Source organism: Elgaria multicarinata, chromosome 17 (assembly GCF_023053635.1).
Source record: "Elgaria multicarinata webbii isolate HBS135686 ecotype San Diego chromosome 17, rElgMul1.1.pri, whole genome shotgun sequence".
NCBI lineage: Eukaryota > Metazoa > Chordata > Lepidosauria > Squamata > Anguidae > Elgaria > Elgaria multicarinata.
Window position 1 is genome coordinate 28,816,055 of NC_086187.1, and position 24,973 is coordinate 28,841,027.

The window sequence follows — 24,973 nt, forward strand, 5'->3', positions numbered from 1 at the left end:
TGGCCCTCCTCTGTGTGACAACCTTTTAAGTATTTGAAGAGTGCTATCATGCCTCCCCTCAATCTTCTCTTCTCCAGGCTAAACATGCGTAGGAGCACTGCTAGATCGAACCTGAGCTGCACATCGCCCGGCACCCAGTTGCCCTGGCGCAACTCGTGTCTGGCATCACTCTGCCTCTAAGCAGGGAGACCGTCGTTCTGGTTGTTGATCAGCCACAGAGAGCCGTCTCCTCCGCGAATCTTTCTCACCCCCTTTTTAAGCCACCTAAGCCAGCGCCCAACGCCACGTCCTGTGGCAGCACGTTCCATCAATTAGCTACGCTCTGCATGGCCGCACTTTGGGGAGGGTAAAATATCGTTGGACCTCTGAAAAACTAACTGCAAATAGTGTGTGGTGTGCGCCATAGCAGCCCTTCTGGTTTTGTCGCCTAGGCAAGCGTGTCTCTGAAGCGTCTCCGGGTCTTCCTGTCGCATGAAGAGTTAGATCCAGACAGTATCGTCAGAGGCTCCATCAAAGACTGTAAGTTCAACGTTTACCGGGGGGGAGGGGGGACACAAGTCATTTTGCAGCTCCTTGCTGTTGCTGCCGCCACACTTTCAAGATGTTGAGTCCAGCCCTGCTCAGATTTCAAGGTGGTTTCTCTCAAGGGTCGGAATGGCCTAACCAAATGAATCATAGAATCGCAGAGTTGGAAGGAGCCTACAAGGCCATGGAGTCCAACCCCCTGCTCAATGCAGGAATCCACCTTAAAGCATCCCTGGCAGATGGCTGTCCAGCTGCCTCTTGAAGGCCTCTAGTGTGGGAGAGACCACCACCTCCCTAGATAACTGGTTCCATTGTCATACTACTCTAATAGTCAGGAAGGTTTTCCCGATGTCCAGCCGGAATCTGGCTTCCTGTAACTTGAGCCCATTATTCCGTGTCCTGCACTCTGGGAGGATCAAGAAGAGATCCTGGCCCTCCTCTGTGTGACAACCTTTCAAGTATTTGATGCGTGCAGGACCTTTTTCCTGGTGCCTTCTGTTGATTGCAGACAAGAGAGCTGCATTTCTGTTAAATCAGGCTTGTATCAAGAGGTGTATAATGACTTATTTTGCCATAAGTGGAGAATCTCAGACAGATCACTGTGTTACGAAGCAAACCTGTGGTGCTCAGCCCTGTGTTTTCTTTGTAAGGAAGATGTGGGGGATGAGGGGACGTGCAGGAAGGAGAAGGGCGCTTAAGACTTTGCCCTCCTGTCAATTTCTGCCTGTGAACCACTTTTGTCACCCCCAGTCAAGCTCCAGAATGGGAAGTTGTCCTTGTAGGTGTGTAAGCTAATTTTTGTGCATGTGCTCAGCCTGCCTGAAGACAGTCTTTCTTTCATGACTTTCTAGCTGATGGCAACAGCGTTATCGTGAAGAACGCCACCTTCAGCTGGTCAAGAAGTGATCAGCCGTCCGTGAATAAGTAAGTGCCTTTTTCCCACCCTGATCTCGGAACCTTTCCCTGTAAGGCAGAGTAGGCGAGGCCGTGGGATTCAGGCCGGCTTCCTTCTGAGCTTTGCCTTGCAGAGGCCTCTCCTTTTTACTTGGGAGTAGACAAGCCTAGGCTTGGTATTTGGGATGCTACTGCATAGCGCTACTGCTGAGTGAGTCAGTCCTGCTGACTTCTAATGCTGAAGTGGGTGAGCTGGCCGTGGTGTTCGCTAGAACTCCAAGACCCATCAGCCTGAGCCAGGCGCAAAACTTGTGAAGTGGGCGACATCGAACCTCAGAGCAGGGTGCCTCTGAGCATATGTTCTGCCAGGAACGTTGTTTTCAGTACCAGACTCTTCGGTCTTTTCTCACAAAAATCCACTTTTGTTCCCGGCCTGCACCACTCCAACCCCGGTTTCTTCGCTTCAGCGGTCTGATTTGGAAGGGGAGCCTTTTCATTGCTACAGTTGTAAAACTGGGCCATAAGCCCTTGCTGACCTACTGCCCGTCACCCAGAGAGACCCGCCTTCCCCATCCCATCCCTCCCCACCCCATGTAATGACGATACGGACACCCCCTCTCCCCCCACCCCCAGGGGCCGCCTCCCGTTTTGAAAGAATTTATGATGATGCTCTTTGGTCGATGCGAATCAATCGCCTCCTTCCTGCCTTCTGGGTTGTTCACCTGTTCTTGCACCCCAGCCTGGCAGAGCCAAGAGTGTGTGCTTCTGTCTTTATGTTCCTTCCAGCGTCAGTTTCGCAATACCAGAACGCCGCTTGGTCGCCGTTGTCGGCCAGGTCGGTTGCGGCAAATCCTCCCTGTTGTCAGCGCTTCTGGGAGAAATGGAGAAGCAGGAAGGACACGTCTCCCTCAAGGTACGAGACCGACGCAGGTGACGGGCTCCGCTGCTCTTCTCTAGCTGCAGAAAGGGAACCTGCCCTCCTCCCCAGGGAGCCCATGAAGGGCCGGTGCCTGGTCATTTGATGATCTACCAGAGCTAGGAAAAAGATTTCCCCTTTTTAAAGTTCAACCACACATATCTTTGGGACAGCTGAAGGCTGAGTGTTACTGCTTGCTCAGGGTCACCCTGCCTGGGATTAGGAAGGAATTTTCTCCTGACTGGCGAGGGACTCCGGACGTTTCTGGCTTCCCTTGTAGCATATGAGTTTGCTTGCGCTGCTCAGTGGCGTCACATGAAGTGGGGGCTGGGGGGGATCTCATTGATGCCTGTTCTATCCTCGTGCCGTGGCTTTGTCTGCAAGGGGCTTCAGTGGGTGGGGGTGGGGAAAGCAAGCAGTTAGGAGGATGAGCAGGGGGGAGGGGTGTGGAGCGCAATGTGGGGGTGGGGGTGGGGGTGTTACGTGACCTTCATTCTTACGTCCGTGTTGCTCAAGTTGACCAAACTCTCAGACGGGGCCCCGACTCCCTTGTCTTCCCAGGGCTCCGTTGCCTACGTCCCCCAGCAAGCGTGGATCCAGAACGCAACTCTGAAGGAGAACATTGTGTTTGGAAGGAACGTGCAGGAGCGCCAGTATCAGCGTGTGGTGGAGGCCTGTGCCCTTCTGCCGGACTTGGAGATTTTCCCTTCGGGAGACCAAACCGAAATTGGAGAAAAGGTATTTAGGTACCGGGATAGTCCTGGATTTTGTAATCTTGAGTTTCCCCGCGCTTGCTTCTCTGGTGGTGAGCTCGATCCGCTGCTCTGATTCCGAATGGGTGAGGTCTTGCACGTAGGACAGCAAGAGTAGACTCACCTGCCTCTGTTTGTGTACAAGCTAAATGTGCCCACAAGTGGCCGTGGTCTCCAGACGGTGCGCCGGCCCCCCACAGCGGTTTGCTTGCAGCGCTGAAGATCATGGAACCGTCTCTGGATTCAGGGGCGCGGCTGCATAGGTGCCCGATCGCAGCCCTTACTTCTTTTCTCTACCTCCCCGAGAAACCGCTGCTTGGGCAAAAGAAAACGAAAGCCAAGCGCCTCGCTTCGCTTCCGCGAAGCAAGAGCCCTTTCCAGCCGGACGCCGCCCGCAGAGTGTCGCTGCGTTTTCTCTTCCTCAGGGCGTGAACCTGTCTGGCGGCCAGAAGCAGAGGGTCAGCCTGGCTCGAGCCGTCTACTCCGACGCGGATGTTTACTTGCTAGACGACCCCTTGTCTGCGGTTGATGCGCACGTTGGGAAGCACATTTTTGACAAAGTCATTGGACCAAAAGGAATCCTGAAAGGCAAAGTACGCAGGCGTGGCGGGGTGGGGGCTTCATTCTGTGTTAAAGGGAGGGGGCTTCCCAATAAAGCACTTGGGAAATAGTTTCATCTTGCAACGTTAGGGTGACGTGTGTGGCTCTGCACCAATACACACACACACACACACACCAAATCTATAAGATTATACAATCTAATTCGGCATTCTCCTCACATAGTGGCCAACCACGTGCCCATGGGAAGCCCACAAGCAGGACACGGGTGCAAGAGCACCCTCACGCCCATGTTCCCCAGCAAGTGGTGTACATAGACACGCTGCCTCCGATACTGGACGTAGGACAGAGCCATCCGGACCGTTGATAGCCTTCTCCCGAATGGATTTGCCCAGTCCCCTTTTAAAGACATCCTTGTACCAGTCCTAAATCTCCCGCCATTCAGCGTCATGGAATGTCCCATGAATTTAGCCTTCCGCCAAGCCTGTGAGGTAGGTCAGGCTGAGGGATGGCAGCTGGCCTTGGGAGCCTCGTGGCTGAACTGAGCCCTGAGCCTCGCTCTGCCTAGTGATCGTTAGATGCTCTGAGCCCTGCAGCCTGGCAAGGTTGCTTCTGGCCCCTGGCCTGTGCTGGTTCTCCATCCAGGCCTGGAGGCCTCCCCGCTGCTGCCTCCGGCCTCAGCCCCGGCCACGTTCGCTCACAGAGGAAGTCGAAATGACTGGAGAGGTGGCAGCAGTGGGCGTGGCCATGCCCATGGGTGCCGTTTGGCTCACAGAAGGTCCAGTGGGTGGCAGTTTGGCCACTCATCCCTGCACTCTGCCCTGCTAGCTCTCGGTCACCTTGATCTACTCTGCCTCCAGGAGCTGGAACCGCATTCACTCACAGGAAGAGCTAAATCCTCCCCTTGGAGTATACCAGATCCTGCAAAGGAGGCGTTCGAAACTGCATTCTTGTGGCATGCTCACCAAACAGGCACGTTTTAAGAGCCCTCCCTGCTTCTCTCATTCCCCCCCCTCCCTCTCTGCGTCCAGACTCGGGTTCTGGTAACCCACGGTGTCAGTTATCTGCCCTTGATGGATACAATTATCGTTATGACGGAAGGCAAAATATCAGAGATGGGATCTTACCAAGAGCTGCTAGAGCAAGACGGAGCCTTTGCCGAGTTCCTGCGCACGTACGCCAGCGCAGAGCAGAACGTGGACGGTGAAGGTACGTGGCTGAAGCTCCCTTGCCTGCTTGCCCGTGGGAGGACGCTCCCAGTACGGCTGGCTTCCTGGAGCGGGCAGCTGGTGGTGGTGGCGGCGGCTGCAATATGAACACTAGCATCAGGCTTAACCTCTTAGCCACAGTCTGCCTTTACATTGGTGGACTGAATGAGGAAGGTGAATCCACTAGTTCAAAATACGGCAGCCAGGTTGGTCACCGGTACATCTAGGGGTGACCACATTACACCAGTTTTAAAATCTCTTCACTGGCTGCCAATTAGTTTCCGGGCAAAGTACAAAGGGTTGGTCATTACCTTTAAAGCCCTGCATGGTTTGGGTCCAGGTTACCTGCGGGATCGCCTTCTCCCATACAGTCCGCCCCGCACACTCAGGTCCTCTGGGGAGAACTTACTTCAGTCAGCTAAAACTAGGCTGACATCAGTTTCCCAGAGGACCTTTTCTTCTGTCACCCCCAGATCGTGGAACGGCCTGCCGGAGGAGATTCGTAAAATTAACACTCTGTGTGATTTTAAGGCAGCTTTAAAGACTAGCCTTTTCTGGCAGGCCTATCCAGATAAATGTAAAATCAAGAATTTTTAGGATGTATTGATTCCTGTACTAATGTTGTTCCCCGCCTCGATCCAAAGGGAGAGGCAGGTAAGAAATAAATATTATATTATTGTTGTTATTGTTATTTGAACCTTGGAGACACCAGAGGCTTTCCCGATTGCTCCATCTCTGACTTCTCCAGTTGCGAGTGACAAGTCGGTGCGCCCTTTGCTCTGCCCTTGCGCCCCCGCGTCTGCCCTTCCTTTTCTCGTTCAAGTTGTCTCCCGTCGGCTCGGGCTCTCTTTCACACCCATTTAGCCGCCTGCACGGCGTCCCTCAACCTGTTTGGAAAGGGGGCTGGTTTCGTAACTCCCCTGCAAATAATCCCTGCTGATCGTCGTATCGCACGGTCTTATTCCCACTCCGCTTTTGTGTTACTGGCTGACGTGGGATTTGTGGTGACCGTTGTCCTGATGCTCAGCTTGGTGGGGATTGTTCGGGCAGAGTAGCCGGAGAGTCACGGGACGGGTGTGCTTGTTAAACCATTGTCACCACTTCAAGCCTTCATTTCTTTACCAAACACCTGGGTTCTATTTCCTCCCGGTATCCTGCTTCTGTTATGAGCTTGGTGTTGCTGTTCTTCTTAAGAACCAAGGTCAGCTTGCCTTCGTTTCTGTGGAGCTTGTGCAGGAGAGCTTCCTGCTGCATTGTGAGGCACCTTAGTCGACAACTCACACACAGGCGAGACACTTGCTCTCATATCTAACAAATGCTTGCAGAGAATCTGGAAGCCGTGACTTTCCGGGGAGAGCTCACGTGAGCCCAGAGCACGATGGGGTGGGAAGTTCTCCTGCACAACCCTCTTGAAAAGAATGGGAATGCCCAGGAGCACTTCCCTGCAGCCCCTGACGGGGCGGGCGCAGCTTGCTTCAGTTCCGTTTCCTTTACCTGAGTGCTCTTCGTTTCTCCCCTGAAATTGAGTCTTGGGGAGCTGTTGGTTTCCCCCCCCCCCCAATGTTTTAAAATGATTTTTTTAAAAGCTGCGGGGTCAGTTGGAGAGGGGCGGGGGCGGGGGCGCTGCTTCAGATCCGAAGCAGGCAGCTGGCTCACTCCAGGCAGGGCGAGGCCTTCCTCCTCCTATTCCCTCCTTTGGCTCGGAGCGTATTTGGAAGTTTCTTTTTGCCTGCTGCGCTCTGCAGGCGTGAAGGCAAAGTCAGCGGCGCGTTCCAGAGTCCCGTCGGTACATTTCCTGCTGTCGAATTCAAACCCTTGAAAGGCCGGGTGGTCTGCCTTGTACTCTTTTAGTGCACTGCGCATGGCTCTTCTCTGGAGGAGTAAAAAGCCAACCATGAAATCTTAAATGGAAAATGGCTCGAACTCTTCGGCCTCTGTGTCAAGGACAGCCTGCTCTTGTGTTTCAAGGAGCCTTGGCTGTTCTTCATAGAGTGGTCGCTGGGCTGGTTTCCATGCAAACTGAGCCCCTTGTGAGTAGTCCTAAGCGCCTGGCTGGCCGGCTTTTACCCCAGATCCCTGCTTCTCATTGAGCAGCTAGATGCCTCCAGGGCATGAAGGCAACGGCCCTCTCCCACAGTTCCCCCCTAGCCATTGGCACTCAGTGGTAGACTTCCTCTGAATATGGAGGCTTCATCTATCTTGGCCAACACCTGTTGAGCCTTCTTCTTCTTCTTCGCCAGGGGTGTGTCCAATGCCCCTTTAATCATAGAGTCATAGAACAGCAGAGTTGGAAGGGGCTCACAAGGCCATCGAGTCCAACCCCTGCTCAATGTAGGAATCCACCCTAAAGTATGTATTTAAGTGTATTTATTTAGTTATATTTATTGACCACCTCACAAAATTCATTTCTCTAGGATGATGATGATGATAATAATATAATAAAATCATCAATATGAAACTAATAAATGTGCCAACACAGCATAAAATACAGTATAATCTATTTGAGATAAAAACACATTGCTGTGACTGAGATAATAAAACACTGATATGAAGGTATTTTAAAATATCTTAAGGGTGCAATTCTATGCGCTTTTAGACAGAAAAAAGTCATAGAATCATAGAATAGCAGAGTCGGAAGGGGCCCATAAGGCCATCAGGTCCACCCCCCTGCTCAATGCAGGAATCCACCTTAAAGCATCCCTGACAGATGGCTGTCAGGGATTATGCAGAAATACATGCTTTGTCTGTACTGAAGCTGAGTTGACCCTGACACACTGAGGCGCAGACAAAATATTTATTCTTCATCTACTCTCTCTGCAGCAGCCTCCTCCAACAGGTGTGCTGGACTACAACTCCCATCATCCAACGATGATGGTGGTTGCTATCCAACAGACCTGGAGGACACCAGTTTGGGGGAGGCTAAACCTGTCCTAGAACCCAGCGTAGCTGGTTGGGGAATGCTGAAAGTTGTAGGACTTTTTTCTGTCTGAAAGCGTCCTAAACGCCTTGAAAAGATTTTAAAAGCCTGGGGGAAGAGGAAAGCCGAACAGAGAGCCGTGTGGGCACCAGGAGGGGAGCTTCCCTTGGGAGAGCCTTGTGGAGCTTGTAAGCAGTCCCTTTGCACTGAATTCCACAAGTTCCGGATTGGCCTCTGTTAGCAGCCTGTCCAGGTAACAGAATGAACTATAGAATGTGTTACAGATTCCTTACGTGGCTTCTTTTTAGTGCAGCGTGTCTCGTGTTCGTTTTTCTCTCTCGGAGTCAAACAGTGATGTTCAGACATCTTTGTGTACCCTGATTATTCTGTGAACAAGAGGAGATCCTTCTGCAAGGGCGTCTTGCCCAGGGCCCTGGATGACCCCCTGGTCTCTAATAACCAGCACAAAAGCAGCGCTTCCATTTTTAACAGCTGTTGATAATCCGGACTTTGGGTAGAACAAGGAGCGACAGTTCTCTGTTCTACGCGTCTCTTACTCGACCAGATAGTGGAAGGACACTTTTAAGGCTAAAACCGACGGCACGTCTTTAGTTCAGATGCCAAAGGGCTAATTAGGAGCGCAGGTCTCATTCTGGAATACAGTTTTGGCACTTGGCGTTTAAATTGGCTGTCGCCGCGTTCTAAGCTGACGCTCGTTCTGTGTGTTCGTCCACTTCCGTAGATGCAAACAGCCCAGCTGTAAAGGAAGGGAAACGCCTAGAAAACGGAGTCCTTGTAAACGAAGCCTCAGGGATACAAGTGAAGAGGTAGGCCGGGTTTGGGGTCTTTGGGCAGTTCTTTTTCATTGACTTTGCTGGTGGCTGTGAGAGGAAGCAGCCTGCCCTATGGAGCGCTTTCTGGTGATCTAAATCAGGGATGGCCAACACCTGCATTGGCAGGAGCCACTCTGTTCTTCAGATAGGGAAACAAGGTCCAGGACTGGGTGCACACACACACACACACACACACACACACACACAACTCACAAGCATTTAGTCTCCTTGCTAAGATTGGCAGCCCAAAAGGGGTTCACCGCAATGAAACGCAGTCTCCCAGGTGCAACTGTGGAACGCCCTGCCTCTGGAGGTCAGGCAGGCAGCAACTTTGTACTCCTTTCGGCGCCTCCTGAAAACATCTTTATTCCAGGAAGCCTTTCTTTAATGTCCAGCCAGGAGTCACTGTATTTGCTTCTTTTTAAATCTGTTTTAAGTGTTTTATTCTGTTTTTATTTTCATTTTATCTTGTACACCGCTCCGAAATTTTCAATGGGGAGCGGTATATAAATATTGTAAATAAATAATAATACTAATAATATTAATAACTGGGGCACCATGTACCAAGAGAGGTGCAATGTCCGGGAATGGGATATCGCTCGCTTTCTGTCTTATAACTTCAAAACAATTTGTCATTTCCTTACTGGTGGAACTGGGGAAAACTTTTCATCAAGATACGAGTAAAACATTGGTATAGTCATAGAATCATAAAATCTTAGAATAGCAGAGTTGGAAGGGGCCTACAAGGCCATCGAGTGCAACCCCCTGCTCAATGCAGGAATCCACCCTAAAGCATCCCTGACAGATGGTTGTCCAGCTGCCTCTTGAAGGCCTCTAGTGTGGGAGAGGACACAACCTCCCTAGGTCACTGGTTCCATTGTCGTACTGCTCTAACAGTCAGGAAGTTTCCTGATGTCCAGCTGGAATCTGGCTTCCTTTAACTTGAGTCCATTGTTCCGTGTCCTGCACTCTGGGAGGATCGAGAAGAGATCCTGGCCCTCCTCTGTGTGACAACCTTTTAAGTCTTTGAAGAGTGCTATTATGTCTCCCCTCCATCTTCTCTTCTCCAGGCTAAACATGCCCAGTTCTTTCAGTCTCTCTTCATAGGGCTTTGTTTCCAGACCCCTGATCATCCTAGTTACCAAAGGTGAGATAAAATCGCCACAAGGGAGAGTTGAGCATCCTTGACCTAAAGTGAAACACGCTCAGCCCAGCGAGTCAAAGCTTTCTTGCTTCATTTCCTCGCCTTAATCCTCCTTTAATCCTCCCCCTTTGCTGTGTTACTTGGCAGGCGGGGGACGGATAATGTTCTGTTGCTGTTCCGCAGTGCAAAGCCTGCTGTTCCTGCCCCACAAGGAGAACTGCTGTTTTCCCCTTAAGAAGTGAGCGGTTGTGCATTTCGCAGAGCCCAGAGGGAACTTCATCCTGAGAAAGTTGCTTTTAGTAGATGATTCCTATAGGAAACTTGGATTATAAAGGGAAAACTTGCAACAGGGAAGATGAGGGAAGCACGTAGGCCAGGGTTTCCCCAGCCTGCCAGGGTCCAGATGTGTGCAACGTCCACAATTCCCAGACAGCGTGGCGAGTTGCAGTTCAACACATCTGGAGGCGACCAGGCAGAGGTGAAAAGGTGCCCGTTCTCGACTGTGATTTTTTTCAAGCCTTAACATTGGTGCAAGCATGTTTCTGTCTCTGGATGCCCAGTAAAATGGCAGGAAGGAGATGATGATGATGATGATGATAATAATAATGATGAGGGCAACCAGGATGATCAGGGGTCTGGAAACAAAGCCCTATGAAGAGAGACTGAAAGAACTGGGCATGTTTAGCCTGGAGAAGAGAAGATTGAGGGGAGACATGAGAGCACTCTTCAAATACTTAAAAGGTTGTCACACAGAGGAGGGCCAGGATCTCTTCTCGATCCTCCCAGAGTGCAGGACACGGAATAACGGGCTCAAGTTACAGGAAGCCAGATTCAGGCTGGACATCAGGAAAAACTTCCTGACTGTTAGAGCAGTACGACAATGGAACCAGTTACCTAGGGAGGTGGTGGGCTCTCCCACACTCGAGGCCTTCAAGAGGCAGCTGGACAACCACCTGTCAGGGATGCTTTAAGGTGGATTCCTGCGTTGAACAGGGGGTTGGACTCAATGGCCTTATGGGCCCCTTCCAACTCTACTATTCTATGATTCTATGATCTCCTTTGTTCTGTGAAGTAAATAGAGACACCTTTCCTGTTACACGCTTTAGGCTGACTCACATTTGCATGTGCCTTACCCAGTGACGACCACATCAAGCGACAACTTGCACACATGTGATGGGTGTCACAGATCAGTCAGCAGCAGATTTTTGGCAACACCTTCAGTATGAGGCTTTCCAGTAGTGGCTCACGCATCCACCTGCAAATAATCGCATTGAACGTGCCCTGTGCGAACCAGCCTCGTGAAACACAGTTCTCTTTGCGGACTGACTGGTCCCTTAGATTTAGGGACTGCCTGCAAAAAAAGATCCTACTTTTTTTTCCAGAATCATGGGATGAGTTTTCCAAGGAAAACAAGCAAGCAGCAGTTAGATGTGGGAGAAAAACCCACACGTGGGACATTGCTCCTCACACGTTGTGGGCTGTGCTGCCCGTCCTGGCACTGCAGAAATCGGTGGAGGAGGAGAGGAAACGCGAAGGGCTTGAAGCAGAATTCCAACAGAAAGGAGGAATAGATTTTAGCGTTAGGGCAGCAGATTGTGTCTTTGAATGAAAAGTAACTGGTGTGTCTTAATGCTTAAGCAATTGCATACTTCCTAACACAGGCAACTCAGCAACTCCTCCACGTACAGCGGCGAAACTGGGAAGTCCATGCAGCAGAACAGCACAGCTGAGCTACAGAAGACGCCAGCAGAAAAGAGTAGTTGGAAATTAACAGAAGCTGATACTGCCAGGACTGGGAAGGTGAGAGATGACGCCGCTCTTCTCCTAGTGGGGTGAAAATCTGTTGGGTTTCCAGGAACATAGGAAGCTTATACCAAACCAGGCTATTCCCTCCATCTGTCTGTCTGTTTATTTTAGGCCCCAACTTTCCACCCAGAAATGGCACACAGCAGCCCCTAAAGCCAAGGTTAAAAGAAACTTAGTTAAAACAATAAATAAAAAGAATAGATTAAAAACACAACAATAATAGAAGAAATGCAGACCGTGCCCAACCCAACAGAACCCAGTTTAGCAACATGCCGGATAAAGGCCCACTTGAATAGACGTCTTTGGCGCCTGGTTTTAAGCTGTTGTAGTTTTGCTGATCCAGTTTTTATAAGAACTTGTCTTAAGAATAACTTCATTTTAAACATCATGATGCCCGATGAATTGGGGGGCGCTCTTTTAGTGGAACAAGTATCTTAAATTAGTGGATCTAGCCAGTTAATCGGTTGTACAGCACAACAGCGAGAGGCCGTTAAGAAGGCCGTTAAGAAGGCCGTCCAGCTACAGAAACGCGGAGCTCCCATTTTGTTCCTTTAAAAGACGCCGACCGCTGTTTTCTAGCCTCCGCTCCTGAAGCCGCCTCGAAGGGCTGGGATTGTGACAGCTGGCCCCAGGCCAAGTTTCCACTGTCAAGCCTGGGGCCTTAATCCCCCGTGCCAAGGGCATGTATGTGTTTGCCTTTCCCCGTCAGGAGATCTGCGGACCAGGCCGCTCCTGAGGAATGCTTTTCCCTGGCAGCCAAAAACCTTGCCTCTGAATGGCGTTGCAGTTGTCGCTCCAGCACCGCTCCGTGTTGAGCCACGCTGCAGCCTGACCCCTTTTGAACCACAACGCCGGAGTCCCCCGCCCTGCTCGGCCTCCTTCGTCCTGTCTCTGTTAAAAGGTGCTCTGCGTTTTGGTCAAGGAGGCTGCTGGGTTGCTGCTGAGAGTATGGATTCCAGTTTTATCTGGCCCTTGATGACCTAGCTATTTTTTAAAACCTGCCCCTTGCTTTAAATATTTGCCCACAGTTTCTCTTGTAATGAAAAGACCAGCTGAACTCCCCATTTTCCCTGCATCCCCAGTCTGATTTGACGTGGAAGACCCACCGCTCTGTTCTAATTACATTTCCACGTGTGGTTCAAAGATGGGAGGGCAAAGACCCTGGCCTACTCCTGTTCTAACGCCCGTATTGAAGGGGGATCCTCCGCCCACTAGCTGTATATTATTTATATATACAAAGAACAGGTTTGACAGGTCCCTGCCCCAAGGAGCTTACAATCTAAAAATAAGGGGAAGGAAATAGAGGCAGGAGGAAACCGGAGAAGAATCATTATAGGTTATCCCAATTATGCTTCCTTCAGTTTAGTTACAATAAGGGTATTCAGACTACAGGGTTGTTCCAAAACTTGAGTTTTGTGGAGGGACTTGAAGAAAACAGAGCAGCCTGCTTCAACCTGGTGCCCTTCGGATGCGTTGGACTACGACTCCCAAAATCCCTAGATTCTGGGAGTTGTAGTCCCAACGTATCTGTAGGGCACCAGGTTGGAGAAAGCCAGAGTAGAGGGAGCCAGTCGCACGAAGGTGTCCTGGAGGTAGTTCCAGCTGCAGGGGGCAGCAAGGCCAGGCAGGCGGAGAGCGGGGGAGCCTCCGGAGGGTGGCGGAATTGGCCGGACAAAGGCCGCATGAGGGACACCCCTGGATTTAAGAAGAGAGAGGAGGAGGAGGAGGAGGACAGGAAGGCCGCAGAGCTCTCTAAAGGCCGGGAGGAGGAGAAACTTGGTGCCGTGGAGGGATCGAAGCAGGGCGCAGCAAGAGCGGTGGGTCATTTTGGCCGCAGAGTGTTGGATGGAGGGGGCGGAGGGGTGCTTGGGGATCCCCTCCCCACAGTCCGCTGTGGAACGGACTCTGTGGGGGCTGAGCTTGAGGGTGTGTGGAAATGCTGAGGCCCGGAGGAGAGGAGCCACGTTCAGGCAGCTCGCCCTCAACCAGCCCCTCCTGTGTGGCGCCTCCTCTTCAGGTGAAGGCGAGCGTCTACTGGGAATACATGAAAGCCATTGGACTCTTCATCACCTTCCTGAGCATCTTCCTCTTCATCTGCAACCACGTGGCCTCCCTGGCCTCCAACTACTGGCTCAGCTTGTGGACTGACGACCCCGTCATCAACGGGACGCAGCAGCACACGGATCTCCGGCTGAGCGTGTACGGCGCGCTGGGCATGTCTCAAGGTGGGTGAGGAAGCTCGCTCGCTCGCTGCTCCTCTCGCCCGGCTGCCTGATTCCTCGGCGACGGGTGGCTTCATTTGGGGCCTCTCCTCCATCCCTGCTTGCAGATGTTCTCTTGCCTGAAGCAATATTTCAGCGGCAGTGTTGTGAATTTGTTTCCTTTTCTGGTGTCGCTGTGGCAAATGTACTGATGGCCACGGCTGTAGGCTTCGGCATTTAGAACATTTTGACATGCTGAAAGTCAGAAGCTTACGATCCTGTTGGGGAGGGAGAAAAGCTGGGGCCCTGGCACCCTGTCCCGGTCCTCTGCTTCCCTCTGCCTTTGCAGCCCAGCGTCTGCTCTTGGGGTGGGTGGGGGGCACGCTGCCTGGCACAGTGGCCCTGCTGATGTCAACCTCCTTCCCTGGGTGTGCTGGGGGAGGGGGGTTGCTGGAATGCTGACCCATGGGGTGCCTGCTCCCGGACGTCAGCAGCCTTGGGATAGGCTGGGCAGGCAGGGAGCGCCCGGGGCCTTGGCGGCAGCGCCCCATAGACCAGGACACGGCGATACTCAATCCCCTGTTGGCATTGTGCCCACGTTTGCAAGCGCAGCCCAGGACTTGGCTCCCCAGGGCTGGGAAGGGTTCAGCCTAGGTCAGGGCTCCAAACGCTCGGCCGTGGAGGAAGCTGGGTCGGGGCTCCTGGCCGCAGCCCTGGGGAGGGAATGGCAGCTCTGTAGGAAACAGTTGCCCTGTCGAGCCGAGGATCCCAGCGTCCGTCCGGCAGAAGGGCTTTGGGGCAAGGCCCGCGGCTCCTTCTCATGGGCCCTGGCGCAAAAGCCCAGCCTGCCAACTCCCAGGACATCCCAGCCTTTGCTCCGGCCCTCTAAGCAAAGAAATGTAGGGCGGATGTCAAATGTCAGAACCGCGCAGGAGGAAATGGAAATTCCCCGGCATCAAGGGCCATCAAGGGGTTGGGGAGCGTTCGTGCCTGCAGCTCCCCGGGAAATTCCTTGTGCCTCTGTTGGGGCTCAATGTGCTTAGGCTTCCCTTCCGAGGGGAGGGGCTGCAGCTGCATGGCCGAGCCCCTGCTGTGCGGGCGGAAGTTCCCGGGTTCCACATGCAGAGTGCTCCAAGAAGGGGGCCAGGAAAGATTCCTCCCTGAGGCCCTGCAGAGCGGCTGCCGGCCTGGACGGACGCACGCCCGGACTCTGTTGAAGCTGGGGAGAAGGGCGCTTGTCACGTTGGGCTGTCCGTGTCCCTCCCCACCCCCTTGACAGGTGTCGCCGTATTTGGCTACTCGATGGCGGTTTCGATGGGAGGAATATTCGCTTCCCGCCGTCTCCACGTTGACTTGCTCCACAACGTCCTTCGCTGCCCGATCCGGTTTTTTGAGCGGACGCCCAGCGGGAACTTGGTCAACCGGTTCTCCAAAGAAATCGACACCATCGACTCGATGCTGCCCCAGATCATCAAGATGTTCATGGGCTCCATGTTCAACGTCATCGGCGCCTGCATCATCATCCTCTTGGCCACGCCGGTCGCCGCCGTGGTCATTCCTCCGCTGGGATTCGTCTACTTCTTTGTGCAGGTGAGAAGCCTCCGCCTCCGCCTCTGACCTGCTGCGCTGCCTCGAGGGACGCGCCGTTTAATCCTCTCGACAGAACTGCGGAGTTTGACAAGCGGCAGCGGACGCTACTCCCTGCAATGCGCTCATTTCACGCGTTCGTAACGCCTGTCCGTTCCAGCTATTTCGGCCCAGGGATTAAGCCGGCTGCTTTTACGCTATAAACATTCATTTCCCGGATGCTCACTGCCCATTAACCAAGTAACCAACGTTTCCCACATTGCCAAATTCTGTAACGATGCCATGAGGGACCTCCTTGGGAGTGCGCTTGTTCTGAGCTCACGGCTGGAGGCTCCCTTAGTTCCGTGTTCCCATCTGAGCTGATTGTTGCCTCTGCTGCTGCTGCTGCTCCCAGAATGCTCAAATGAGGCAGGGTGGCCAGGCTCCGTCGCGGGATGGAACTTCCAGGGCAGAAACAGTCAGGTCAAGAGCCCGTCTCGAAAGGCAGCACCCTTCACATACCTTTTCCATGCCACAGAATCTGGGCTTGCTCTCACCCTGTTTCCTCATACTCCCTGCACAAATCAAGGAGGATTGGATTAGCCCTTTGCTTAATTGGCAGAGTAAAACAGTACAGAATGGAAGCACTTTGTGGGTGCAAACGAGGGCTGTTTGGGAGGGGGGGCTAAGGGTGAACCTCTGCCATTTTTTTTCAGCCTTACGTCCACCAATGTCTGGGTTAGAAGTTTAAGTCAAAATGGAAAGGAAGGAGGAAGTAAACAGATCCACAGGTTTCTGCAGGGCCCTGTGCAATTCCCAGAGCCGTCTCTGGCCCTCGTGTTGGTCTTGATTCTGCCTTTCCCCTCTGCCCGTTTCATCCATCTGGGCTCCAAATGACAGCCCAGATAGATGCGACAGCCAGGAGTGCCGACTATCAGCTTCGGCTGATACGCCAGCTGCGCCCCTTCCTAGAGTCGGAAGACCTAAAGACAGTCGTGCATGCGCTGGTAACTTCGAGGCTCGACTTCTGCAATACACCCTACATGGCTACCTTTGTGCCTAGTCTGGAAACTTCAACTAGTTTAAAATATGGCAGCCAGGCTGGTCACTGGTACACCTAAGGGTGACCACATCACACCAGTCTTAAAATCTTTTCACTGGCTGCCGATTAGTTTCCGGACAAAGTATAAAGTGTTGGTTATTACCTTTAAAGCCCTACATGGTTTGGGTCCAGGCTACCTGCGGGGTCGCCTTCTCCCGTACAATCCGCCCCGCACACTCTGGTCCTCTGGGAAGAATCCACTTCAGCTAGCAAAAACTAGATTAACAACTGTTACCCAGAGGACCTTCTCTTCTGCTGCTCCCAGACTGTGGAATGGCCTGCCAGAGGAGATTCGGCAACTTGACAGTCTTTTAAAATTTAAAAAAAGCAATAAAGACTGATCTATTCCAGCAGGCCTATCCAGTGAAATTTTAGAATGTTTTTCGGATGTTTTAATCATGTATGGTATGTTTTTAATCAGTTTTTAATGTGTATTTTATATCATGTTTTTATACTGTTTGTTTTGTACTTTGAATGGTTTTAGTTTTTGTGAACCGCCCAGGGAACTTCAGCTATTGGGCGGTATAAAAATGCAATAAATAATATAATCATCATCATCTCTGACCCTCAACTCCTGGCCTTTGCAGCGGTTCTATGTTGCCACGTCCCGCCAGCTGAAACGCCTGGAGTCGGTCAGCCGCTCCCCGGTTTATTCTCACTTCAACGAGACGCTTCTGGGCGTCAGCGTCATCCGAGCCTTTCAAGAGCAGAAGCGGTTCATGAAGCAGAGTGACCTGAAGGTGGACGAGAACCAGAAAGCCTACTTCCCCAGCATCGTTGCCAACAGGTAGGTGGGTGAGCCCAGGGGCCGCGGGACGCGTTCGTGCCTCCTCCGTTAGCACCGGCCTTTCACACACACACACACACACCCATCGCCGCTCCCATCGACTTGGGAGATTTGCCGGATCCCGTGTATCCAGAAGTGGGGGTGCTTCCGGGAGGGCAGTGGTTGAGTGCCCCACCCACAGTAAGGAGGCCCTGCTCCACCCCACGTCCGAGGGAGCATCAGTAGGCCGTGGGACAATAAGCAAGGCCTCCTCCTGAGGACGGAGAGACCGGGGGCGGCGTGTATGGGAGGAAGCAGCCTCTCTTCGACAACCAGGTTGTACAGGGCTTTAAAAAAAGCAGGGACCCCTCGAACGTGGCTCCGTAGCTCATTGACAGCCAGCACAGAGCTTTCTTCACAGGAGTCAGACTTGGCTACCAGCCTAGCTAGCCTTGCTTATTGCCGCATGGAGTTCCATAGTCCTTGCCTTGACGTTTGCAGTCAAGATTTGTTTGCCCCCCGTTGAGTCGTTCCACAGGCAGCTCCGTGTCCTCTCTGGCATGGAGTGTCCACAGCCTTTCACCCCTCTCTCTCCCTCCCTCCCTCCCTCTCGCTTTGCAGGTGGCTGGCAATTCGCCTGGAGTTCGTGGGGAACTTCATCGTCCTCTTCGCAGCCCTCTTTGCCGTCATCGCTCGCCACAGCCTTAGCCCAGGATTGGTCGGGCTCTCCATCTCCTATTCGCTGCAGGTAGCTGACCGACAGCCGCTGGGTTTGCCAAAGCCCAGCGTCCTTCGGGAGACGGCGTTCTTCCTCTAGGTAGCCGCGTGGATCGCTGAGCGTTTTGCAAAGCCACGTAAACATTCATCGAGGAAGGGAACGTGTGGTAGTTACTCAGGGAATTCAGGTAGGCTTCAGGGAAAACGCCGTTGAAGAGGCAGAGCGCAAGGAGGCTTTCTGCAGGTCCTGGCAGTTTAGGGATCAACGTTCGGACACGATCCTCCACCTGCAATTCCAGAAGGTCTGTTAATGTGAGACGGTTCTCTACAAGCAAACACAACAACAGAGAGGAGCCCGCACAGTTAACAAGCGCAAAACAGGAGACCATTACACTGATAATATGAATATAAACTGTGCAGCTGGATAACTGAATTAGCTAAACATTTAATTCTTTATTGTCACAACACTTAGAGTATATGTATGACCATAGAATGTCATAGAATTTTTTATGTGAAAGCCACTTTTTTGCTGTAAATATAACGCACAGATGATATAGAAGTATAAAGCAACATGTTTGCTGTGAAAAACTACACAAAGTGAGACATATTATTATAAAGCACATATTATTAGCTATAAAAACACTATACAGAGTGAAACGACTATTCCGGATTGTATTCACGTTTCATTGCTTCATCAGTCACTCTGTAACAGGAAACTTCTGTTCGTGTACGGTGCTCCATATCTTACTCGCTTTCCTCCCCTGAGCGTTGTAGATACAGCTACAAGCACAAAGGTGATAATTAATGAGCAACTACTCATTCCTGCAAAACTTACTGAGAGGTTTCTGAACTCTTTTAATAAGGGATTCTGAAACATGGTACCTTCCTACATTAGGACTTTTGAGTTTCTTAGAACCAAACTTCAGTAATGTTCTGCAGGATCTCACCTACAGGCAAAATTAAAAGGTGAGGCAATTATAAATTTAACCATTCTTTTTAATACGTCATATATCAAATAACTTGCCTGTAAAAGCCACGATGTGCTGAGCTAATCTTGACCAACGTAAGGGAGGAAGTAATTTTACTGATAGGAAGAGGCAACATAATATATAGTGTGATTTATTGCAAACAGCTGCGTTAATTTTGCCTGTAGGTGAGATCATACATATACTGTAAGTGTTGTGACAATAAAGAATTCATAGAATCATAGAATAGCAGAGTTGGAAGGGGCCTACAAGGCCATCGAGTCCAACCTCCTGCTCAATGCAGGAATCCTCCCTAAAGCATCCCTGACAGATGTTGTCCAGCTGCTTCTTGAAGGCCTCTAGTGTGGGAGAGCCCACCACCTCCCTAGGTAACTGTTTCCATTGTCGTACTGCTCTAACAGTCAGGAGGTTTTTCCTGATGTCCAGCCGGAATTTGGCTTCCTTTAACTTGAGCCCGTTATTCCGTGTCCTGCACTCTGGGAGGATCGAGAAGAGATCCTGGTCCTCCTCTGTGTGACAACCTTTTAAGTATTTGAAGAGTGCTATCATGTCTCCCCTCAATCTCTTCTTCTCCAGGCTAAACACGCCCAGTTCTTTCAGTCTCTCTTCATAGGGCTTTGTTTCCAGACCCCTGATCATCCTGGTTGCCCGTGTCCTTCTTGAATTGTGGAGCCCAGAACTGGACTCAATACTCTAAATGAGTATTTAGCTAATTCAGTTGGATAACTGAATTAGCTAAATGTTTAGCTAATTCAGTTATCCAGCTGCAGTTTATATTCCTATTATCAGGGTAATGGCCTCTACAAGCAAAGGCAGTTTCCCCTCAGGCCACCCAACATCAGCTGTTTCCCGTTCAAACAGCCCCGTGCTTCGTCAAGGTGGAGACCGTGCGTTGTTTATAGAAAGCTCTGGCTCCAGGTTCTCGCCCAGAGATCGAGAAAGAGGCGCCTATGGAATACGGTCTATGTTAAATCGCTGCTGCGTTGGCCGGCTGCGGCGCACGGCGGAGGCTTGAGGCTTCTGTCTTTTCCCTCGGCAGATCACCACGTACTTAAATTGGTTGGTTCGCATGTCGTCCGAGATGGAGACCAACATCGTAGCTGTGGAAAGAGTCAAAGAATACTCCGAAAAGGAAAAAGAGGTAAGTTGAAAGGGGGGATGCCGGGGGGGGGGGGGGGCACCTTTTATGCCTCAGGGTTCCCCCGTGACCCCTCCGAGAACAGGCTCCTGCATTTCATGGTTGCCGTTGTCGCAGGCGAGGAGCGAACGGGGGTCTCCTGTGAAAGGCCCCCTTGTCACGGCTCAGTAACCAGCTGTGGTTACTGTAAAAGGGCTGTGCCTTGTGGCACCTTCAAGGCAGCCCACTCAGCGTGTGTTGCACCACAACTCCAGCACACACACACGGTCAGTTGTTGGACTACAGTTCCCAGCATCCCCCAGCCAGCTGTCGGGCGGGCACCAGGTTGGGGAAGGCTGCTCTGAGTTATCGCTGGCTTGTGTTTTTAGCCTGTGAAGGCCGTGAGTGCCCTCCAGTGGCTGAATACGGTCACTGCAGGCCCTTTCCTACATCCCTGTGCTGTTTTGCATGTTTGCCAGTGAATAGGCATTTTGTATAGACATTTTGAGAAAGGCCCACAGCTCAGTGGCAGAGCTTCTGCTGTAACATGCGGCAGGTCCCAGGTTCAGCGCCCGCGGGTATCTCCAGTTAAAAGCTAAGGAACGAGGTGGTGGAGGAGGCTGTTCCCTGACTGAGACCCTGAGGAGCTAGAGTACACCTCTCTGGGCTGTGAAGACCTATCAATCTGCCCCTGGGGGCCCATTTTAGGAATGCACCAGGTGCCCCCATTCCTCAGGTTGCTTGGTATAATGCAGGCGAGCGTCTCAGGTCTGCTAGACCAGTGGGTTCCCAAAGTGGGTGGAACTGCTCCCTTGGGGGCGGTGGGATTGCATAGGGGGGCGCTAAGAGGCAAGGGGGCAGCAGGGGGGCACTAAAAGGCAAGGGAGCGGCAGGGAGGGCGCTCCAGGTGGTCTTTTCCAAGAAGTGCCTCTCCAGAAGGTCTTAAAACCCAGGGACATTTTTATGGGAGAAGGTAGGTTGGTCCCAAGCCATATAGGGGAAGAATCCACACATGTATTAATACCATTTAAGAAGAGTCCTTTTAACGGTGAATTGAAATGTTTCAAAAGCACCAAAACACTAATGAAGAGACATACCCTGCTTGGTGTGCCCCGCCATGCCGGCTGCAAAACACAGGCGTTCCCTCGGCAAGCTTGCAGCGGGTGCTCCAGATTTTGAATAAATATTCAATTAATTGTTACTGTTTTGAATTTTATTATTGTTATCTTCCTTAGTGGGTCGTTGAAAACCGCTATTCTGAATAATGATTTTTATAGTGTAGGGTAGGGGGCACTGGGTATGAGTTTGTGGAACCAAGGGGGCGGTGGCCTGAAAAAGTTTGGGAACCACTGTGCTAGATGGAGAGATAACCGTTGATGCTTTTGCCATCTCCCTTTCAGGCAGAGTGGACTATCAAGCAGACCGCCCCACCGAGCAGCTGGCCTCACGAAGGCAAGGTGGAGTTCAGAGGCTACGGCCTTCGCTACAGAGACGACATGGATTTGGTTCTGAGGAACATCAACGTCAGTATAAGCGGAGGAGAGAAGGTGTGCATTAGACCCGAGTCCAACATAGTTCAGCCCGGGTGCCAGTTCCATTTCGGAGAAGCTCCACTTCAGTCCTCGGGCGGGGTGGGGCAGGGGGAAACAGCCTGGATCTTTCTCCACCCACCGGCTCCAGTGGGGATAGCGGCCTTCTCGGGACTCAGCCCTGCCTGGCTCTTTTCTCCGTCCTCCTCCGTAGGTGGGCATCGTTGGAAGGACCGGAGCTGGGAAGTCGTCCCTCACCCTCGGCTTGTTTCGGATCAACGAGGCGGCCGAAGGGGAGATTCTCATCGATGGGATTAACATTGCTAAAATCGGCCTCCATGACCTTCGCTTCAAGGTCACAATTATCCCTCAGGTAAGCGGGAAGCGCCGGCGATGCGCTCCACTCACCCTGCCGACCAGTCGGGCTGCTCCATCATGAATACATCTAATCTATTTTTAACTTTGTATATTTCTAATTATAGGTTTTAAATGTACAGTATAGGTTTTAAATTTTGTAATGCTGCCTTGAGGCCCAGCGTTGGACAAAAGGCAGGATATAAATAAATATAATAACAACAACAAGGGAGAAAGGAAGGGGGCACAGCTGAGTGGCAGAAGGGCCCCCTGTGCTCGGCATGCAGAAGGGCCCAGGTTCAATCCCTGGCAGCATCTGCAGGTAGGGCTGGGAGGGGGCTCTGTCTGGAACCCCGGAGAGCTGCAGCTGCCGGCCTGTGTCCACAGCACTGGGCCAGATGGCCTTTGGTATAAGGCTGCTTCTGCTGCTCCTGTAGATCATCCTGGGTGACCATGTCCCACGTGTGTCTCGCGCTGCGTGCTCTCATGCCGTGGCCATGTCCCACGTGTGTCTCGCGCTGCGTGCTCTCATGCCGTGGCCATGTCCCACGTGTGTCTCGCGCTGCGTGCTCTCATGCCGTGGCCATGTCCCACGTGTGTCTCCTGCTGCGGGCCCTCATGCCGCGGCCATGTCCCACATGTGCTTGCTGTGGGAATCTTCGGAATGGGTCAGGCAGCCGTGTTTGATTGCCCCCTGTTGTCTCAATAGGACCCCATCCTGTTCTCTGGCTCCCTGCGTATGAATCTGGACCCTTTCGACCAATACTCTGACGAAGACGTCTGGAGGTCTTTGGAACTTGCTCACTTGAAAAGCTTTGTGTCGACACTCCCAGATAAACTCAGTCATGAATGTTCAGAAGGGGGAGAAAACCTCAGGTAGTCGGCAATTTCTGTACTGACTTTCTCTTTTTAAAAAATGCTGTTATTTTCTGCCTAAGAGCCCTAAACTCGCTGTAGAAGTCTGACTGAACATAGCCGTGTGCTCTACGCAGTGCTGCACTTGACAGCTGTTCAGGGGCAGCAAGCTAGTGCAGAGCAGAGAGCCACGTGGGCTCCCTTTTGCTCAAGGGGCAGCTTTTTCCCTGAAACCCACTGAAGGTGCCAATGAAAGCCCGGAACGGCCTGTGCCCGGCACCCCAGTTCCTCCCACTCAAATCTCTTGACCCTGTTTTTGTTCTTTGGCAAGGGGAAGCTCTTCTCTTGGTTCTGCCACCATGGGAGGCACACATGGGGTGGTGGGCATGAGAGGGGGCCTTCGTGGCTTTGGCTCCCCGCCCCACTGTCCTTCTGCCGGCTGGGGAAGACGTTGTAGTCTGGGCAGGCCTTTGCCGGGGCGCTCTGGTCTGCTGCTCAAAGGGTTTCTTTCCTTTTGAGTGGGGTGTGGTCTCTTTCTTCCATTGTTGTGTTTTTAGTTGAATTGCTTTTATGTTCTGTTTTAACCAAGATTCCGTTTACATCTGTATTTTATTCCTGTTATCTACCTTGAGCGCTGTTTTTGGTGGATAGACGGGATATAAATTTCATTTTTAGATAAATGAATAGGAGCAAATGGGGAGGTCCTGCTGTTGTGGTACACGAAAGCCCAGTGTTACGAACGGGCGTTCTAGCCGCCATGGAATCCCGGGTGTAAGAGCCGGACCCAGGAATTGACCGTGTCACTGTGGGTGTGAGCCTAAACTCACACACACACGCATAGCCTCATTCTTGGGGCTCTGCTCAGCCCTTTATTAGTGGCTCTTTTAGCTTTCATGATCACTAATTGTAGGTTCCCATCCCTGTTGGCATCCTAATAATGCTGGATCCTTTGGAGGAGGAGGAGCCATCAGATCGAGGACTGCCCTGGCGCTAAGCAAGCGTCTCACGTTTTGTGTGTTTCAGTTTTTGCCGTTTGTGATTGGGGGTCCACAGCTGCTTTTCCTTCCAAATGAAAACGGCCAGTTTAAATATGTGCGTGTGCGCGCGCGTGTGTTTTAAATAAAGCATGAAGGACGTAACGTGCAGCTGTAGCCCCCAACTAAACTCCTGTTTGGGTGCTTTTAGTTTTCTTAAACCCTTTTCCTGCCTCCAGCGTCGGGCAGCGGCAGCTCGTGTGCCTCGCTCGGGCTTTGCTCCGGAAATCCAAAATCCTGGTCCTAGATGAAGCCACGGCTGCTGTGGACCTTGAAACAGACAACCTCATCCAGTCCACCATCCGGACCCAGTTTGAAGAGTGCACAGTCCTGACAATAGCCCATCGGTTGAACACCATCATGGATTATACACGGTAATGCTGACGGGCCGGTGAGCGCCTGAGGATTGCGAACGGGTCACAGCGAAAGGGGGCAGGTGAAGCGGCCCTGGCGGGGGGCGGGAGGGCGGGGAGCTCAGCGGCAGAGCCCACGGCAGCGTGCAGAGGGTCCCTGGGGAAGACGTTGGCCTTGAAGCTCCAGAGAGCTGTAGACCAGGGGTAGGCATCCTCGTTGGCATGGACTGCAACTCCCATCAGCCCCATCAGCATGGCCGGGGTGATGGGAGTTGTAATCCAAGACATCTGGAGGGCACCAGGTTGCCAAGGCATGGCTACGTTGAGTTGGATTAGCGGTCTGCCTTCGTAGCAAGCAGCTTCCTGCATTCAGCCGTGGGGAGGGGTGGGTGGGAAGAGGGGTCGCCTGCCTCCCTCCCCCCCCCCCAATGCCTTCTTGAGCCGACGGGAGTGCCAGAGCCACTTGAGTGCCAGAGGACAGGATGTCGGAGCGTCTGCATACTCCGTTTCTGGTGCACTGACCGGGGGTGGGCGAAAGGTCGGGCAGGCTCTACGGGGTGGATCTCTGGGCGATACGCAGGGAGGCTGCTGACTTCCAACAGTCAAAGCCGTTGCATGTCAACTCACCCCTTAAAAGATGACTCCGCCTTGGTGGGCTTCGTGCTTGTGACTTACCTCTTCGTGTCCCTCACCGGTAAAACAGGAATATTAATTGGCTGCCTTTAACCCCAGGCCCTTTGTGCCGTTTCGTTGGAGAGTTTTAGAGTTTTGTGTTAGAATTGCTGATCTATACTAGGAATGGTTTTGTGCTTGTCGGTGGCACGCAAAAGCCGCCTTTTC

The 24,973-nt window shown here is 52.1% G+C and overlaps 1 protein-coding gene across 1 annotated transcript in view; it reads left to right on the forward strand.

Moving 5' to 3' along the window:
• Positions 1-24,973, forward strand: part of LOC134410220 (multidrug resistance-associated protein 1-like) — a 62,743-nt gene that overhangs the window by 36,307 nt on the left and 1,463 nt on the right. The window contains exons 14-30 of the mRNA XM_063143386.1: positions 432-519; positions 1,377-1,449; positions 2,206-2,332; positions 2,897-3,073; positions 3,513-3,680; positions 4,677-4,854; positions 8,513-8,597; positions 11,409-11,547; positions 13,571-13,778; positions 15,034-15,344; positions 17,010-17,209; positions 17,810-17,936; positions 19,931-20,032; positions 21,409-21,555; positions 21,752-21,910; positions 22,601-22,767; positions 23,960-24,154. Coding sequence (XP_062999456.1) covers positions 432-519; positions 1,377-1,449; positions 2,206-2,332; positions 2,897-3,073; positions 3,513-3,680; positions 4,677-4,854; positions 8,513-8,597; positions 11,409-11,547; positions 13,571-13,778; positions 15,034-15,344; positions 17,010-17,209; positions 17,810-17,936; positions 19,931-20,032; positions 21,409-21,555; positions 21,752-21,910; positions 22,601-22,767; positions 23,960-24,154 — 2,651 coding nt within the window. The remainder of the gene's footprint in view (positions 1-431; positions 520-1,376; positions 1,450-2,205; positions 2,333-2,896; positions 3,074-3,512; positions 3,681-4,676; positions 4,855-8,512; positions 8,598-11,408; positions 11,548-13,570; positions 13,779-15,033; positions 15,345-17,009; positions 17,210-17,809; positions 17,937-19,930; positions 20,033-21,408; positions 21,556-21,751; positions 21,911-22,600; positions 22,768-23,959; positions 24,155-24,973) is intronic.